The 18,032-nt window shown below is 44.6% G+C and overlaps 1 protein-coding gene across 1 annotated transcript in view; it reads right to left on the bottom strand.

Moving 5' to 3' along the window:
- Window positions 1–18,032, bottom strand: part of LOC128685684 (sorting nexin-14) — a 395,830-nt gene that overhangs the window by 261,337 nt on the left and 116,461 nt on the right. The window contains exon 6 of the mRNA XM_070088102.1: window positions 17,008–17,122. Coding sequence (XP_069944203.1) covers window positions 17,008–17,122 — 115 coding nt within the window. The remainder of the gene's footprint in view (window positions 1–17,007; window positions 17,123–18,032) is intronic.

The raw sequence follows: 18,032 nt of genomic DNA, 5'->3' as shown, positions 1-18,032 counted from the left end.
TGGAAGTCCAAGCCCCTCGCACACAAAATCTTCCTTTACCCCCTCCCTCCAACCTTTCCTAGGCCGACCCCTACCCCACCTTCCTTCCACTACAGACTGATACACTCTTGAAGTCATTCTGTTTCGCTCCATTCTCTCTACATGTCCGAACCACCTCAACAACCCTTCCTCAGCCCTCTGGACAACAGTTTTGGCAATCCCGCACCTCCTCCTAACTTCCAAACTACGAAGTAGTACAACCCATCTATAAATATATTAAACAACCATGGTGACATTACACATCCCTGTCTAAGACCTACTTTTACTGGGAAGTATTCTCCCTCTCTTCTACACACCCTAACCTGAGCCTCACTATCCTCATAAAAACTCTTTACAGCACTTAGTAACTTACCACCTATTCCATATACTTGCAACATCTGCCACATTGTTCCCCTATCCACACTATTATATGCCTTTTCTAAATCCATAAATGCAATAAAAACTTCCCTACCTTTATCCAAATACTGTTCACATATATGCTCCAATGTAAACACTTGATCTACACATCCCCTACCCACTCTAAAACCTCCTTGCTCATCCGCAATCCTACATTCTGTCTTACCTCTAATTCTTTCAATTATAATCCTACCATACACTTTTCCTGGTATACTCAGTAAACTTATTCCTCTATAATTTTCACAATCTCTTTTGTCTCCCTTCCCTTTATATTAAGGGACTATACATGCTCTCTGCCAATCCCTAGGTACCTTCCCCTCTTTCATACATTTATCAAATAAAAATACCAACCACTCTAACACTATATCCCCCCTTGCTTTTAACATATCTGTCATGATCCTGGTCAGTTCCAGCTGCTTTACCCCCTTTCATTCTACGTAATGCCTCACGCACCTTTCCCACATGCACATCCTGTTCTTCACTCCTAAAAGATGGCACACCTCCCTGGCCAGTGCATGAAATTACCGCTTCCCTTTTTTCATTGACATTTAAAAGTTCCTCAAAATATTCTCGCCATCTACCCAAAACCTCCATCTCCCCATCTACCAACTCCCCTACTCTGTTTTTAACTGACAAATCCATTCGTTCTCTAGGCTTTCTTAACTTGTTTAACTCATTCCAAAATTTTTTCTTATTTTCATTAAAATTTCTTGACAGTGCCTCTCCCACTCTATCATCTGCTCTCCTTTTGCGCTCTCTCACCACTCTCTTCACCTTTCTTTTACTCTCCATATACTCTACTCTTCTTATAACAGATTTGCTTTGTAAAAACCTCTCATAAGCTAATTTTTTCTCTTTTATCACACCCTTTACTTCATCATTCCACCAATCACTTCTCTTTCCTCCTGCACCCACCCTCCTATAACCACAAACTTCTGCCCCACATTCTAATACTGCATTTTTAAAACTATTCCAACCCTCTTCAACCCCCTCCCTACTCATACTTGTACCAGCTCACCTTTCTGCCAATAGTTACTTATAGTATCTCACCCGAACTTCCTCCTCCCTTAATTTATACACTTTCACCTCCCTCTTGCTTGTTGTTGCCATTTTCCTCTTTTCCCATCTACCTCTTACTCTAACTGTAGCTACAACTAAGTAATGATCCGATACATCAGTTGCCCTCTATAAATGTGTACATCCTGGAGTATACAGTATAAAAAAAAATTCTAGGCCCCAATCATAAAATGCAGACCAGAAAATTTCACTAATATTTTAACCCTTTCAGGGTTGGTGCCATACTAGTGCGGCTTGCACGCCAGGGTTGGTGCCGTACTAGTATGCATAAATTCTAGCGCCTTCAAATCTAGTGAGAGAAAGCTGGTAGGCCTACATATGAAAGAATGGGTTTATGTGGTCAGTGTGCGAAGTATAAAAAAATCCAGCAGCACATAGTGCATAATGAGAAAAAAGCTCCGACCGTGTTTTTGCTTTAAAACAGCGATGTTGCAGTGTATTTTCGTATGCTATTTATGGTTGCATCCTAGTTTTCCTAGTCTCATTTTGTATAATGGAAGACATATTACAGAAATTGAGATGATTTTGATTGGTTTCACAATGAAAAGTACCTTGAAATTGAGCTCAAAGTAGTAGAAATGTTCGATTTTTGCCAGAATTCAAAAGTAAACAAATCGTGCCATGTGTCCAATACACGTCAAATGGTGAGTCTAATATTCTTTCACAAGTGCGCTGATATTATTTATGCCATTTCTTCTGTTTTTTGTGAGAATAAAATTTCAAAGTGGAAAGCAAAAGAAATGTAAGAGAGGCCTGGGGATGTGACTAATGAACAGAAAAAATGTTACTTTAGTGCCAGGAATGTCTGCCTTGTTTATTTTGGACCCTATTTGGAAAGTGGTATCTTTTGAAATTTGTGTGAAATTGGCAAATTTGTCAATTTCTAACCACTTTATTAGATAGTTGAAATTGGTAAATGGATGGTTTCTTGTACTCATTCGATAGAAAAAATGGAGTTCTAGTGAAATAGTTATGATTTTTGTCAACTGGTACATTGGAATTGGCCGAAAATAGGGCTGAAAGTGGGCGAAATCGCTGATGTATAAACATCGTCGAGACCGCTAATTTCGCAAGAGCAAAATTCCGTAAGTTTTCCATCAAATTTCATACTTTTGGTGTCATTATGACTGGGAAAAGATTCTCTATCATTTCGACCCTGAGAAAAAGTTTAGGAGAGGGCCTGTCGACCCTGAAAGGGTTAAAGAGAGAATTCCTTTTTTTTCCATACCTTTGCATATACAAATTTTATTGAATTTATCATTAAAAGTTTCAGTGATAAAGTTTTACCAGTCATAGCCAGTAAACTAATAACAGTGAGGTTGGAAGAAATCTTCCTGGACAACACTAAATATTTATTACAATTTAAGCATAATGAATTATGGTCTGAATCAATGAAACAAACCGAGCTTTCTACATAGGAAGGATCAGGGAGCATAGAAGGAATGAGAACCCTTTCCTATTAGGAACGGATTCCAAGTGACTTAAGATTCATTTATAAAGTTGCTGAGAAGACAGGTGCTGAAAAATATGCTATGAAATGTCTAAGAATTTGGCAGTTCATTAGTTTGATCCTTGAGCACAAAGCCTACTCTGATTTTTCTATTTTACAACACAGGTAACTGCCAATTAAGGTAGGATGACACAAAATACACACATTCACCATTTTTATTTAACAGCTGTCATGCCAGCTTAAATTCAAGTAACCCCACAAAGTGTAAGCACTGCACCTCCCACCTCCAGAGCTCAAATCCTGCTAACCACTACCTACATCTCTTCCTATTATTCTTTTGCTGATACTCCAACAAGTCATCAATTCCCAAAAACCACTTGTTTCCACTCTGATCTAACAGGATCACATATACACCTACCATCCGACTTACGACCTGCTCGACTTACGACCACTCGACTTACGACCGTGTTTTTTATGCCAAATTTCTGGGAAATAAACAACTACAGTGGACCCCCGCTTAACGATCACCTCCAAATGCGACCAATTATGTAAGTGTATTTATGTAAGTGCGTTTGTACGTGTATGTTTGGGGGTCTGAAATGGACTAATCTACTTCACAATATTCCTTATGGGAAAAAATTCGGTCAGTACTGGCACCTGAACATACTACTGGAATGAAAAAAGTTCGTTAACCGGGGGTCCACTGTATTTGTGTTGTGCACAGTGTTTATCCTAAACCTTACAGTATAAAATACAGTACTAACAGCATAAAAAGTGAAGTAAAACATGAAATACCAAAATAAAACAATAAAATAAAGTCATTACAAAAATGTTTTGTTGATATTCAGTAGTAAAGTTCGACTTACGACCATTTCGATTTACGACCGGTTTCTCGGAACCGAACTCGGTCGTAAGTCGGATGGTAGGTATACTTGTAACAGCTTTTATCAGTAATTTTCCATCAATGATTATTGGTGAGACAACCCTGTTGTTCAGTCTTGTTCGAACTGCCTTTTTTTTTTTTTTTTAAAGTGGACAAGTGTCCCAGTTTCCATTTGTCTGCCAGTTTATCCTCTTGAAGTGAAAATCCACAGAGTTTGCATGGAGAATAACTGATGGTAGGTAGTCTGCACACTACTTTACGCCCCCAATGTGCTATTTCATCTGGTTCAATTGCCTTCTCATCAACATTCAGTACAGGTCAGGCACCGCTTTCAGTCTGAACAAAATTACGAAACTAGTTTTTTGCCGAACAAGTTTACTGGGTGGCCACAGATGGCATTGTGTGTAGTGCACATTCATTCATCTTTCTTTCTATCAATGCACCAACAATATCCCATTGAGGCAGGGTGGACCAAACAGAAAAAAAACAAAATTTTCTCACTTTAAATTTAGTAATTCATACAGGAGGAGTTACTAGTCGTATCTGAGCGCCTCTGCAAAGACAGTACTCGCCTTATTACACTCGCCTAATTGTGGTTGCAGGGGTCGAGACTCAACTCCTGGCCCCGCATCTTCACTGATCGCTACTAGGTCCTCTCCCTCTCTGCTTCCTGAGCTTTGTCATACCTATTCTTGAAATTATGTATAGTTCCTGCCTCCACTACTTCACTTGCTAGGCTATTCCACTACCTGACGACTCTATGACTCAAGAAATACTTCCTAACGTCCCTGTGACTCGTCTGAGTCTTCAGCTTCCAATTGTGACCCCTTGTTTCTCTGTCCACCTTGTCTATTCCCCACAGTATCTTGTATGTCATTATCATGTCTCCCCTGGCCCTTCTGTCCTCCAGCGTCGTCAGTCCGATTTCCCTCAACCTTTCCTCGTACGACATTCCCGAGCTCTGGAACTAGCCTTGTTGCAAACCTTTGTACTTTCTCTAACTTCTTGACGTGCTTGACCAGGTGTGGGTTCCATTCCAGACTGGTGCTGCATACTCCAGTATGGGCCTAACATACACTGTGTACAGTGTCTTGAACGATTCCTTATTAACGTATCGGAACGCTATTCTCAGGTTTGCCAGGCGCCCGTATGCTGCAGCAGTTATTTGGTTGATGTGTGCCTCCAGTGACGTGCTCGGTGTTATGATCACCCCAAGATCTTTCTCCCCGAGTGAGGTCTGTAGCCTTTGTCCACCTAGCCTATACTCTGTCTGCGGTCTTCTTTGCCCCTCCCCAAACTTCGTGACTTTGCATTTGGCAGGGTTGAATTCGAGAAGCCAGTTTCTGGACCACTTGTCCACCCTGTTCAGGTCTCTTTGCAGTCCTCCCTCATCCTCATCCGATTTAATTCTTCTCATCAGCTTCACATCATCTGTGAATAGGGACACTTCAGAGTCTATTCCTTCCATCATGTCGTTCGCATATATCAAAAATAGTACTGGTCCTTGAACTGACCCCTGTGGGACCTCGCTCGTCACAGGCGCTCACTGTGATACCTCTTCACGTACCATGACTCCTCGTTGCCTCCCTGTCAGGTATTCCCTGATCCATTGCAGTGCCCTCCCTGTTATATGCGCCTGATCCTCCAGCTTCTGCACTAATCTCTTGTGAGAAACTGTATCAAAGGCCTTCCTGCAGTCCAGGAAAATGCAATCAACCCACCCCTCTCTCTCTCGTGTCTTACTTCTGTTACCTTATAAAACTCCAGAAGGTTTGTGACACAGGATTTGCCTTCCATGAATCCACGCTGGTTTTCATTTATAACCTTGTTCTGTTCCAGGTGTTCCACCACTCTCCTCCTGATAATATTCTCCATGACTTTGCATACTATACATGTCAGAGACACAGGTCTGTAGTTTAGTGCCTCGTTTCTGCCTCCTTTCTTAAATATGGGGACTACATTTGCCGTCTTCCATATCTCAGGTAGTTGCCCAGTTTCAAGGGTGTGTGTGTGTGTGTGTGTGTGTGTGTGTGTGTGTGTGTGTGTGTGTGTGTGTGTGTGTGTGTGTGTGTGTGTGTGTGTGTGTGTGTGTGTGTGTGTGTGTGTGTATGTGTGCATATGTGTGTGTTCGTGTGTTTGGGGGAGGTACAAGGGGGAGATACTGCTAATAAATACCAGTTATTCTGAAAAAACGTACCAATAGCAATTCTAACACTTATCAATTCTACTTATAAAATACGGAAATTGATACTACGGTCTAAAGTTTCTATAAGTGTCTACCCTTGTGTGTGTGTGTGTGTGTGTGTGTGTGTGTGTGTGTGTGTACATACTCACTTATTTGTACTCACCTATTTGTGGTTGCAGGGGTCGAGTCTTAGCTCCTAGCCCTGCCTCTTCACCGGTTGCTACTGGGCCCTTTCTCTCCCTATTCCATGAGCTTTATCAAACCTTGTCTTAAAACTATGTATGGTTCCTGCCTCCACTACGTCATTTTCTAGGCTATTCCACTGCCTGACAACTCTATGACTGAAGAAATACTTCCTAATATCTCTCTGACTCATTTGTGTCTTCAACTTCCAATTGTGACCTCTTGTTTCTGTGTCCCCTCCCTGGAACATTCTGTCTTTGTCTATTCCGCGTAGTATTTTATACGTCGTTATCATGCATCCCCTGACCCTCCTGTCCTCCAGTGTCATCAGGCCGATTCCCCTTAGCTCTAGAATTAACCTTGTCGCAAAGTGTGTGTGTGTCTGTGTGTGTGTCCGCGTGTGTGTGTGTGTGTGTGTGTGTGTGTGTGTGTGTGTGTGTGTGTGTGTGTGTGTGTGTGTGTGTGTGTGTGTGTGTGTGTGTGTGTGTGTGTGTGTGTCTGTGTGTGTGTGTCTGTGTGTGTGTGTCTGTGTGTGTGTGTCTGTGTGTGTCTGTGTGTGTCTGTGTGTGTCTGTGTGTGTCTGTGTGTGTCTGTGTGTCTGTGTGTGAGTGTCTGTGTGTGTGTGTGTCTGTGTGTGTGTGTGTCTGTGTGTGTGTGTGTGTGTGTGTGTGTGTGTCTGTGTGTGTGTGTGTCTGTGTGTGTGTGTGTCTGTGTGTGTGTGTCTGTGTGTGTGTGTCTGTGTGTGTGTGTCTGTGTGTGTGTGTGTGTCTGTACTCACCTATTTGTGGTTGCAGGGGTCGAGTCTTAGCTCCTGGCCCCGCCTCTTCACCGGTTGCTACTGGGCCCTCTCTCTCCCCGCTCCATGAGCTTTATCAAACCTCGTCTTAAAACTGTGTATGGTTCCTGCCTCCACTACGTCATTTTCTAGGCTATTCCACTGCCTTACAACTCTATGACTGAAGAAATACTTCCTAATATCTCTCTGACTCATTTGTGTCTTCAACTTCCAATTGTGGCCTCTTGTTTCTGTGTCCCCTCCCTGGAACATCCTGTCTTTGTCCACCTTGTCTATTCCACGCAGTATTTTATATGTCGTTATCATGTCTCCCCTGACCCTCCTGTCCTCCAGTGTCGTCAGGCCGATTTCCCTTAATCTTTCTTCATAGGACATTCCCCTTAGCTCTGGAACTAACCTTGTGGCAAACCTTTGTACTTTCTCTAGTTTCTTGACGTGCTTTATCAAGTGCGGGTTCCAAACAGGTGCTGCATACTCCAGTATGGGCCTGACATACACGGTGTACAGTGTCTTGAATGATTCCTTACTAAGGTATCGGAATGCTGTTCTCAGGTCTGCCAGGCGCCCATAGGCTGCAGCAGTTATCTGATTGATGTGTGCTTCCGGAGACATGCTTGGTGTTATACTCACCCCAAGATCTTTCTCCTTGAGTGAGGTTTGCAGTCTTTGGCCACCTAGCCTATACTCTGTCTGTGGTCTTCTGTGCCCTTCCCCTATCTTCAAGACTTTGCATTTGGCAGGATTAAATTCGAGAAGCCATTTGCTGGACCAGGTGTCCAGTCTGTCCAGGTCTCTTTGAAGTCCTGCCTGGTCCTCATCAGATTTAATTCTCCTCATTAACTTCACATCATCTGCAAACAGGGACACTTCTGAGTCTAACCCTTCCATCATGTCGTTCACATATACCAAAAATAGCACTGGTCCTAGGACCGACCCCTGTGGGACCCCGCTCGTCACAGGTGCCCACTGTGATACATCATTACGTACCATGACTTCTTGTTGCCTCCCTGTCAGGTATTCTCTGATCCATTGCAGTGCCCTTCCTGTTATATGTGCCTGATGCTCTAGCTTCTGCACTAATCTCTTGTGAGGAACTGTGTCAAAGGCCTTCTTGCAGTCCAAGAAGATGCAATCAACCCACCCCTATCTCTCGTGTCTTACTTCTGTTATTTTATCATAAAACTCCAGAAGGTTTGTGACACAGGATTTGCCTTCCGTGAATCCGTGCTGGTTGGCATTTATACTCTTGTTCCGTTCCAGGTGCTCCACCACTCTCCTCCTGATAATCTTCTCCATAATTTTGCATACTATACACGTCAATGACACAGGTCTACAGTTTAGTGCCTCTTTTCTGTCTCCTTTTTTAAAAATGGGAACTACATTTGCCGTCTTCCATACCTCAGGTAGTTGCCCAGTTTCCAGGGACGTGTTGAAGATTGTGGTAAGTGGCACGCACAACATATCTGCTCCCTCTCTAAGGACCCACGGGGAGATGTTGTCTGTTCCCACTGCCTTTGAGGTATCGATGTCCCTTAGCAGTTTCTTCACCTCCTCCTCATCTGTATGTATGTCGTCCAACACTTGTTGGTGTATTCCTTGCTGGTGTCCCCATCTGGTCTGTCCCCCCAGAGTCCTTCCTGTCTCTACTGTAAATACTTCCTTAAATCTCATGTTGAGCTCCTCACATATCTCTTGATCATTTCTGTCTAAATCCGAAACAGTGGTCCTAGGATGTTTTCCCGGACCCCCGCTTACAGGTGCCCATTTGACCCCCGCCACCCCCTGACTCCCCTTTTCCTGAAAGACCCCTGACCAGGGTCCCTTCCTGTTACCCCCCCCCTATTTTGAAAAATCCGGGGCTTTTAAACCTCTAAAGAAAAAATGCAACCATTTTCCCTTCCCCTTTGTTTTACTGCTGTCACCATGTAAAGAACCCCAGTAGGTTTGGAAAAGGATTTCCCCCCTAAAACCCATGCGTGTTGATGAGATATTTTTCTAGGTGCCACCACTTTCCTAAATTTTCCCCATGTTTTTGATATTATAAGCGGGACACGGGCATTTTAATGTTCAGTCTGTCCCCTTTTAAAAAGATTACAATTTTTCCCCATGCCTCAGGAAATTCCCTTTTTATAGATGTTTGAATAGTGTTGGGGTACATAGCCCCTCCTCCCTCTCTCTCCCCCAGGGGGAGATGTTATCTGCCTATTGCCTTGAGGATCAGCCACCGGGTTTTCCTTCATTTCTTCCTCATGTGTCCAGCACTTGTGCCCCACCTCCGTTTTTCTGGAGTCCTTCTGTCTCTCAAACACTTTGAATTTTTGTTGAGTTCTTGGGGCATACTTCACGGTCATTTTGTTGCCTCCCCCTTTCCTTTCCCCTTTAGCCTGATTACCTGGTCCTGGCGTTTTTTTCTCCTGATGGGCTGTACAACAGTTTCTGATTTGGCTTCCATCATTTTTATATTGTCTTTGGGCCCCCCTTCTTTCTGTGCATATTCGTTTTGGGTCTAATTTTTCCTTTTTCTCCTGGGCCTTTTCTTATTTCTTCCATTCCCCAGCACACTTTTTTTGCCCCCCTCACCTTTGGGTAAAAAAGGGTATCCTGGGTTTTCATTAATCCTTTTCCCTTTGGGCAAACCCCCTCAGCCTCCCCATTTTGTTCAATATTCCATCATCCATTAACTGGCTTCCCAAAATTTCTGTCCCACTGAACCTGCCGGTAGTTCCCCATTCCTTGTTCCCCTTGTAGTTTTACTTCACCCCGGCCCTTCCTTTCCCCCCCACTTGTAGCTCACTGATTCGCCAAACCACATGGTCACTGGCCCAAGGGGGCTTTTTTAAGTGATGTCCCGAATCGACACTAAGGTGAATACTAAATCCAGCCTTGATGGTTCATTTTCCCCCTCTCTTTGTAGGTCCCCCACGTGGGTTTGGCACATGGTTTTGTACCACCCCTCTTTAGCCTATATCTTCCCCCTGGGTCCAAGTTCCCAATCGATCTTTGGGGTTAGTTACCCCCTGATGGGGCTTTTTTTCCCCGCATGATGAGTTTCTGGGCCCCTGGTGTGTGTGTGTGTGTGTGTGTGTGTGTGGTTGTGTGTGTGTGTTGTGTGTGTTGTGTGTGTGTTTGTGTCTTTTGTGTTTGTGTGTGTTTTGTGTGTTTTTGGGGGTGTGTCTGTGTGTTTGTGTGTGTGTGTGTTTGTGTTTTGTGTGTTTTGTGTTTGTGTGTTCTTTTGTGTGTGTTTTTGTGTGTGTGTCTTTTTTGTGTGTGTCTTTTTGTGTGTGTCTGTATGTGTCTTTTTTGTGTGTGTGTGTGTGTGTGTGTGTGTGTGTGTGTGTGTGTGTGTGTGTGTGTGTGTGTGTGTGTGTGTCTGTGTGTGTGTTTTGTGTATCCCCTTATTTGTGGTTGCGGGGGTTCGAGCTAGCTCCTGGCCCCGCCCCCTTTGAATTGCTCCCTAGTCCTCTCTCTCCCTGCTCCATGGTTTTATCATACCCTTAAATTCTTATGGTTTCCCGGGGCCCACTTTTACTTTCTAGGCTTTCCCACGGCTTGACTATTTCCTATGACTGAAAAAATATTTCCTAACGCCCTGGGGCTGCCGGGAGTCTTCAGCTTCCAGGACCCCTTTTCCCTTTTCCCCCCCTCGGAAACATCCTATGTCTTCCACCTTGTCTATTCCCCGAGTATCTTGTATGTTCGTTATCGGTATCGGAATGCTATTCTCAGGTTTGCCAGGCGCCCGTATGCTGCAGCAGTTATTTGGTTGATGTGTGCCTCCGGTGATGTGCTCGGTGTTATGGTCACCCCAAGGTCTTTCTCCCTGAGTGAGGTCTGTAGTCTTTGTCCACCTAGCCTATACTCTGTCTGCGGTCTTCTTTGCCCCTCCCCAATCTTCATGACTTTGCATTTGGCTGGATTGAATTCGAGAAGCCAGTTAGTGGACCACATGTCCAGCCTGTCCAGGTCTCTTTGCAGTCCTGCCTCATCCTCATCCGATTTAATTGTTCTCATCAACTTCACATCATCTGCGAACAGGGACACTTTAGAGTCTATTCCTTCCATCATGTCGTTCACATATATCAAAAATAGCACTGGTCCTAGAACTGACCCCTGTGGGACCCCACTCGTAACAGGCACCCACTGTGATACCTCTTCACGTACCATGACTCGTTGCTGCCTCCCTGTCAGGTATTCCCTGATCCATTGCAGTGCCCTCCCTTTTACATGCGCCTGATCCTCCAGCTTCTGCACTAATCTCTTGTGGGGAACTGTGTCAAAGGCCTTCCTACAGTCTAGGAAAACGCAATCTACCCACCCCTCTCTCTCTCGTGTCTTACTTCTGTTACCTTGTCATAAAACTCCAGGAGGTTTGTGATACACGATTTGCCTTCCATGAATCCATGCTGGTTTTCATTTATAATCTTGTTCCTTTCCAGGTGTTCGACCACTCTCCTCCTGATAATCTTCTCCATGACTTTGCACACAATACATGTCAGAGACACAGGTCTGTAGTTTAGCGCCTCGTTTCTGTTTCCTTTCTTAAATATGGGGACTACATTAGCTGTCTTCCATTTCTCAGGTAGTTGCCCAGTTTCAAGGGATGTGTTGAAGATTGTGGTTAGAGGCACGCACAGCATCTCTGCTCCTTCTCTAAGGACCCATGGGGAGATGTTGTCCGGTCCCATCGCCTTTGAGGTGTCAAGGTCACTTAGGAGCTTCTTTACCTCCTCCTCGGTTGTTCATATGTCATCCAACACTTGTTGGTATATTCCCTCTTGATGTTCCCTTCTGTGCTGTCTTCCCACAGCACTTCCTGTCTCTACTGTAAAAACTTCCTTAAATCTCCTGTTCAGCTCCTCACATACCTCCTGATCATTTCTTTTGAGTTTTCCACCTTCTGTCCTTAATTTGATCACCTGGTCTTTGACTGTTGTCTTTCTCCTGATGTGGCTATACAACAGTTTCGGGTCAGTCTTGATTCTCGATGCTATGTCATTTTCATACTGTCGCTGGGCCTCCCTTCTTACCTGTGCATACTCATGTTACTGTTGCCCTTGGGAATAAACCTTTCCACTGCCTCCTTGCATTTTGTTGTTACATATTCCATCATTTCATTTACTGGTTTTCCTGCCAGTTCTCTGTCCCACTGGACCTCCTGCAGGAAGTTCTTCAACCCTTTTATAGTCAGGCTTTTCCCATTCAACTCCTGTTATTCTCTCCACTTGCAGCTCTACTATGTATTCAAAGCACAGAACCACGTGGTCGCTAGCTCCTAGGGGACTCTCATACTTGATGTCCTCAATGTCTGAGCTGCCCAGGGTGAACACAAGGTCCAATCTTGCTGGTTCATCCTCCCCTCTCACTCTGGTAGTGTCCTTAACATGTTGGTGCATGAGGTTTTCCAGCATCACGTCCAACATCCTGGCTCTCCATGTTTCGGGACCCCCATGTGGCTCCAGGTTTTCCCAGTCAATCTCCCTGTGATTGAAATCCCCCATAACCAGCAACTTTGCTCTGCTGGAGTGAGCTCTTCTTGCCATCTCAGCAAGTGTGTCCACCATTGCTCTGTTGCTCTCTTCATATTCCTCTCTTGGCCTCCTGCAGTTCTGTGGTGGATTATACATCACTGCAATGACCACTTTGTGTTCCCCAGACTGAAGTGTACCTACTATGTAGTCTCTTTCTCCCGTCTCATCTATGCCTTCCATTTTCTTGAATTTCCATCTGTTTTTTGCGAGCAGAGCAACCCCACCTCCCTCTCTGCCCCTTCTATCTTTCCTCATGATCCGGTATCCTGGTGGGAAAATTGCATCTGCTATTGTCTCCGTGAGTTTTGTTTCTGTAACTGCTATGATGTCTGGGGACTTCTCATTGATTCTTTCTTGCCATTCCTCGTGTTTATTTGTTAATCCATCTGCATTTGTGTATCAAACCTTCAACTTCTGTTCTAATACTGTAACTGTGGTGCAGGGGGTGGGAACAGAGGGATCGGTGTGTGATGGTTGGTTTGGATTGTTCAGTTGCCTTGGGGGTGTCATCGCTGAAGTCCTTCTGCAGGTGTTTCTGGGGGGTGTGCTTGTCCTTCCATTTGATCCTGGGTTATTCTGCTCCCCTTTTTCATTTCCTCCCATTTCTCCTTTCGTTTTTGAACTCTCTCTTTCATCGTCTTCCTTTCGTCCTGTTTTCTGTCTCGATCGAGGTACACACTCCAGAACTCCTGCTTGCCTCTCAGCCGTGCTTTCTCCTGCAGGATCATGGTTCGGGTTGATTCTGCCTTGAAAATTACTTTGAGAAGCCGATTCCTTTTCTTTGTGAACCACCCGATTCTCCGAAAATTTGCCACCTGGGTCATGTCCCCCTCACCTATCACCTTCATGATGTCTTCAATCGCTTTTTTCTCCTCCTGCTTTCTTTCATCATAAGTTTCCCCTTTAGCTTCGTCTAGCCCATAGACAAACACGGATCTCTCCCTTTCTGCCTCCCACTGTGACTCCCATTGCATCCTCTGTGTTTTATTTCCTCCCCGTGGAGTGTTCCTTCCTTCAGTCCCTTCCCTAGTTATGGCCCCTATGCTTCTTGGTTTGTCCTTCCTGCTCACCTGTTCCTGGCCCCCACAGGTATCTGGCATGGTCCCTGCACATGTCCTAGTTCCTTCAATGTCTTCCAACCTCTCATTCTGTCCTAGTGTGCTCCCTGTCTTTGTTTTGGCCCCATGTGGGTTTGACAGGACCTCTGCATACAGTTTAGTTTCCATGCTCCCTTCAGACCTGTTGTCTGTGTCTGATGTAGCCATTGCCAATGCTACTTTTGTAATATTTTTGTCTCTATGCTGTTTCAGATGTCTCAGCTCCTCTTCTAATCTATCTTGATTTCTGCTGCTGTGGCCTGTTGCTTCCACCATCTGCATTCTGCTGCTAACCTCTCTTCCATCTTCCTTTCCAGCTCATCTAGTCTCCTTCCCCAGTCTTCCTCCCTTTTTTTGAGCTCTGCCTCCCATTCCTCCCTCCCAGATTCGTCCTTGGAGCCCCTTGTCCTCAGCCTGGTTCTAGGTTTCCCCGTTGCTCCACAGAAGGGGGGACGGGTGGTTAGGGGGAGGGGAATAGATGGTTAGGAGGAGAGGGGATGCATGGTTATGGGGGAGGGGAAGGATGGTTATTGGAGGGGTAGAGATAGTTGGGGAGGGGGTTAGATGGTTTGGAGGAGGGGTAGGTGGCTAGGGTTAGGTGGTTAGGGAAGGGGGAGAGGTGGTTAGGGGAGGAGGGAGTAAGCATTTGAGAGAGGGGATGGATGGTCATGCGGGAGGGGGAGGATGGTTATTGGAGGGAGGGAGGTAGTTGGGAGGGTTAGATGGTTTGGGGAGGGGTTAGGTGGTTTGGGGGAGGGGTAGGTAGCTAAGGTAATGTGGTTAGGGAAGGGGGAGAGGTGGTTAGGGAAGGGGAGGTACGTGTTTGTGTCAAGTGTTCGTGTCAAGTGGTGGTGGTGGTGGTGTGTGTGTGTGTGTGTGTGTGTGTGTGTGTACTCACCTAGTTGTACTCACCTAGTTGAGGTTGCGGGGGTCGAGTCCGAGCTCCTGGCCCTGCCTCTTCACTGATCGCTACTAGGTCACTCTCCCTGAACCGTGAGCTTTATCATACCTCTGCTTAAAGCTATGTATGGATCCTGCCTCCACTACAATGCTTCCCAAACTATTCCACTTACTGACTACTCTGTGGCTGAAGAAATACTTCCTAACATCCCTGTGATTCATCTGTGTCTTCAGCTTCCAACTGTGTCCCCTTGTTACTGTGTCCAATCTCTGGAACATCCTGTCTTTGTCCACCTTGTCAATTCCTCTCAGTATTTTGTATGTCGTTATCATGTCCCCCCTATCTCTCCTGTCCTCCAGTGTCGTCAGGTTGATTTCCCTTAACCTCTCCTCGTAGGACATACCTCTTAGCTCTGGGACTAGTCTTGTTGCAAACCTTTGCACTTTCTCTAGTTTCTTCACATGCTTGGCTAGGTGTGGGTTCCAAACTGGTGCCACATACTCCAATATGGGCCTAACGTACACGGTGTACAGGGTCCTGAATGATTCCTTATTAAGATGTCGGAATGCTGTTCTGAGGTTTGCTAGGCGCCCATATGCTGCAGCAGTTATTTGGTTGATGTGCGCTTCAGGAGATGTGCCTGGTGTTATACTCACCCCAAGATCTTTTTCCTTGAGTGAGGTTTGTAGTCTCTGACCCCCTAGACTGTACTCCGTCTGCGGCCTTCTTTGCCCTTCCCCAATCTTCATGACTTTGCACTTGGTGGGATTGAACTCCAGGAGCCAATTGCTGGACCAGGTCTGCAGCCTGTCCAGATCCCTTTGTAGTTCTGCCTGGTCTTCGATCGAGTGAATTCTTCTCATCAACTTCACGTCATCTGCAAACAGGGACACCTCAGAGTCTATTCCTTCCGTCATGTCGTTCACAAATACCAGAAACAGCACTGGTCCTAGGACTGACCCCTGCGGGACCCCGCTGGTCACAGGTGCCCACTCTGACACCTCGCCACGTACCATGACTCGCTGCTGTCTTCCTGACAAGTATTCCCTGATCCATTGTAGTGCCTTCCCTGTTATCCCTGCTTGGTGTGTGTGTGTGTGTGTGTGTGTGTGTGTGTGTGTGTGTGTGTGTGTGTGTGTGTGTGTGTGTGTGTGTGTGTGTGTGTGTATGTGTGTGTATGTGTGTGTATGTGTGTGTATGTGTGTGTGTGTGTATGTGTGTGTGTGTGTGTGTGTGTGTGTGTGTGTGTGTGTGTGTGTGTGTGTGTGTGTGTGTGTGTGTGTGTGTGTGTGTGTGTACTCACCTATTTGTGGTTGCAGGGGTCGAGTCCTAGCTCCTGGCCCCATGTGTGTGTGTGTGTGTGTGAGAGAGAGAGAGAGAGAGGGAGAGATGGTTAGGGGGGTTGGGGATGGGTAGTTGGGGTTGAAAGATCTGTTATACCTCTGTCATGTAGGCTCAAATTTAGTCCCAGCTGTCTTTCCTAGTAATGCTACTCTCTCCACTTATTGCCCATTCTGGATTTAAGTATCAATTACTGCTGGTTATTATCCTATTCCTTGCTCACATTGAGAGAAGACTTCCTAGCTTCCTAAGTACAGTGGACCCCCGGTTAACGATATTTTTTCATTCCAAAAGTACAGTGGACCCCCGGTTAACGATATTTTTTCATTCCAGAAGTACAGTGGACCCCCGCTTAACGATCACCTCCCAATGCGACCAATTATGTAAGTGTATTTATGTAAGTGCGTTTGTACGTGTATGTTTGGGGGTCTGAAATGGACTAATCTACTTCACAATATTCCTTATGTGAGCAAATTCGGTCAGTGCTGGCACCTGAACATACTTCTCGAATGAAAAAATATCGTTAACCGGGGGTCCACAATATGTTCAGGTCCCAGTACTGACCGAATTTGTTCCCATAAGGAATATTGTGAAGTAGATTAGTCCATTTCAGACCCCCAAATATACACGTACAAACGCACTTACATAAATACACTTACATAATTGGTCGCATTGGGAGGTGATCGTTAAGCAGGGGTCCACTGTATTCATACTGCTAATAAATACCGGTAGTAATACCAGTAAATCTGAGGCTTACCAATAGTACTTCTAACACTTATCAATTCTACTTATAAACTACAGAAAGTAACTAGGTTGTAAAATTTAGCTTGTCTCAGCTTCTAGGAGTGTCTACGTTACCCCTCGCTAGACTCTCTCCTCACACTCTCGTGATTAAGTATGAGTGATGGTGAAAGTGTTGAATGATGATGAAAGTTTTTTCTTTCATTTTGGGTCACCCTACCTCAGTGGGAAATGGCCGATGAGTTAAAAAAAAAATACTTCACATAAACATACACGATGTATAATCGCTTAACAAATCACCTCAAAAATTACCTAAAAAACATAATATCAAAAATTAATGTAAATAAATTCTATTTGAAACTACTGCTGCAATAATTGAGTATAACATACCAACAGCAAGGCAGAACTGAAGGATGTTAATGGCTCCCTCTTCTTTCAGAAAGGTGTGGAACAGGTACAACAAACTCTGATCTTTCAACACAGAAGACAAGTTGCAGCGTAGAACCTTGTACAAAAAACAATTATGTTTCACAATGTCTTAAATAGTATAAAGCAGAACAATGACAACTTAAAAAGCTATTAAAATGGTCATTTATATTAACATAAGTAACTACTGGCAGAAATGTGGGCAAGAGAGAATAAAGGTGTGTGAGAATGAGGTCAAAAAGGTATGTGGTGTATTTATAAATGCAGTGCTGGAGTGCTTAGCAAAGGTCTGAGAGTGCGAGAGGGCGAGAAGATGATTATTTAGTAGAATGAGGAGATAAAGAGGGTAACGAGGAGGAAAGTTAGCGTATGTGAGATTTTTACAAGGTAGAAATCATATACTGAAGGAAGAATATGGAGAGCAAAAGAGGTTACAAGAGTGGTCCGGGAGTGCAAAAGAAAAGCCAATGAGAGAATAGTTGAATTTCTATCAGCAAATTTTGCAAAGAGTAAGAAACAGTTTTGGAGATTAATCAAGTGAGAAAGTGTGGGAAGCAAATGAACTTGGCAGTTAAAATCACAAGAGGGAAGATGTTAGATGGGCATATGGAGGTACTATAAAAATGTATAGTATTTGGCCAAGTACCTGAAAGTTAATGATGAAAGGGAGATTGTGATTTCACGCGCTGGACAGTGAGGAATAACGTCACAGAGGTGTAAGGAGACAGGTGGGTGTGGGGAAAAGTGCATGAAGCAGTAGGTAGAATGAAAGTGTGCTGATGTATTATTTAACATATGCACTTGCCAGGGGGGTATACCATCTTTTAAGAGTGAAGAAGAGTAGGAATTGAGTGTGGGGGAGGAGCGTGAGGCATTACGTAGAATGAAAGGGGATAAAGCGGATGGAACTGATGGGATCATGACAGAAATGTTAAAAGCAGGGCAGGATATAGTGTTGGAGTGGTTGGTATTTTTGTTTAAAAAATGTA

Source organism: Cherax quadricarinatus, chromosome 23 (genome assembly GCF_038502225.1).
Source record: "Cherax quadricarinatus isolate ZL_2023a chromosome 23, ASM3850222v1, whole genome shotgun sequence".
NCBI classification, from domain to species: Eukaryota; Metazoa; Arthropoda; class Malacostraca; order Decapoda; family Parastacidae; genus Cherax; species Cherax quadricarinatus.
The sequence above is the reverse complement of the archived record's forward strand: the minus strand, read 5'-3'. Positions and strand labels throughout refer to the sequence as shown.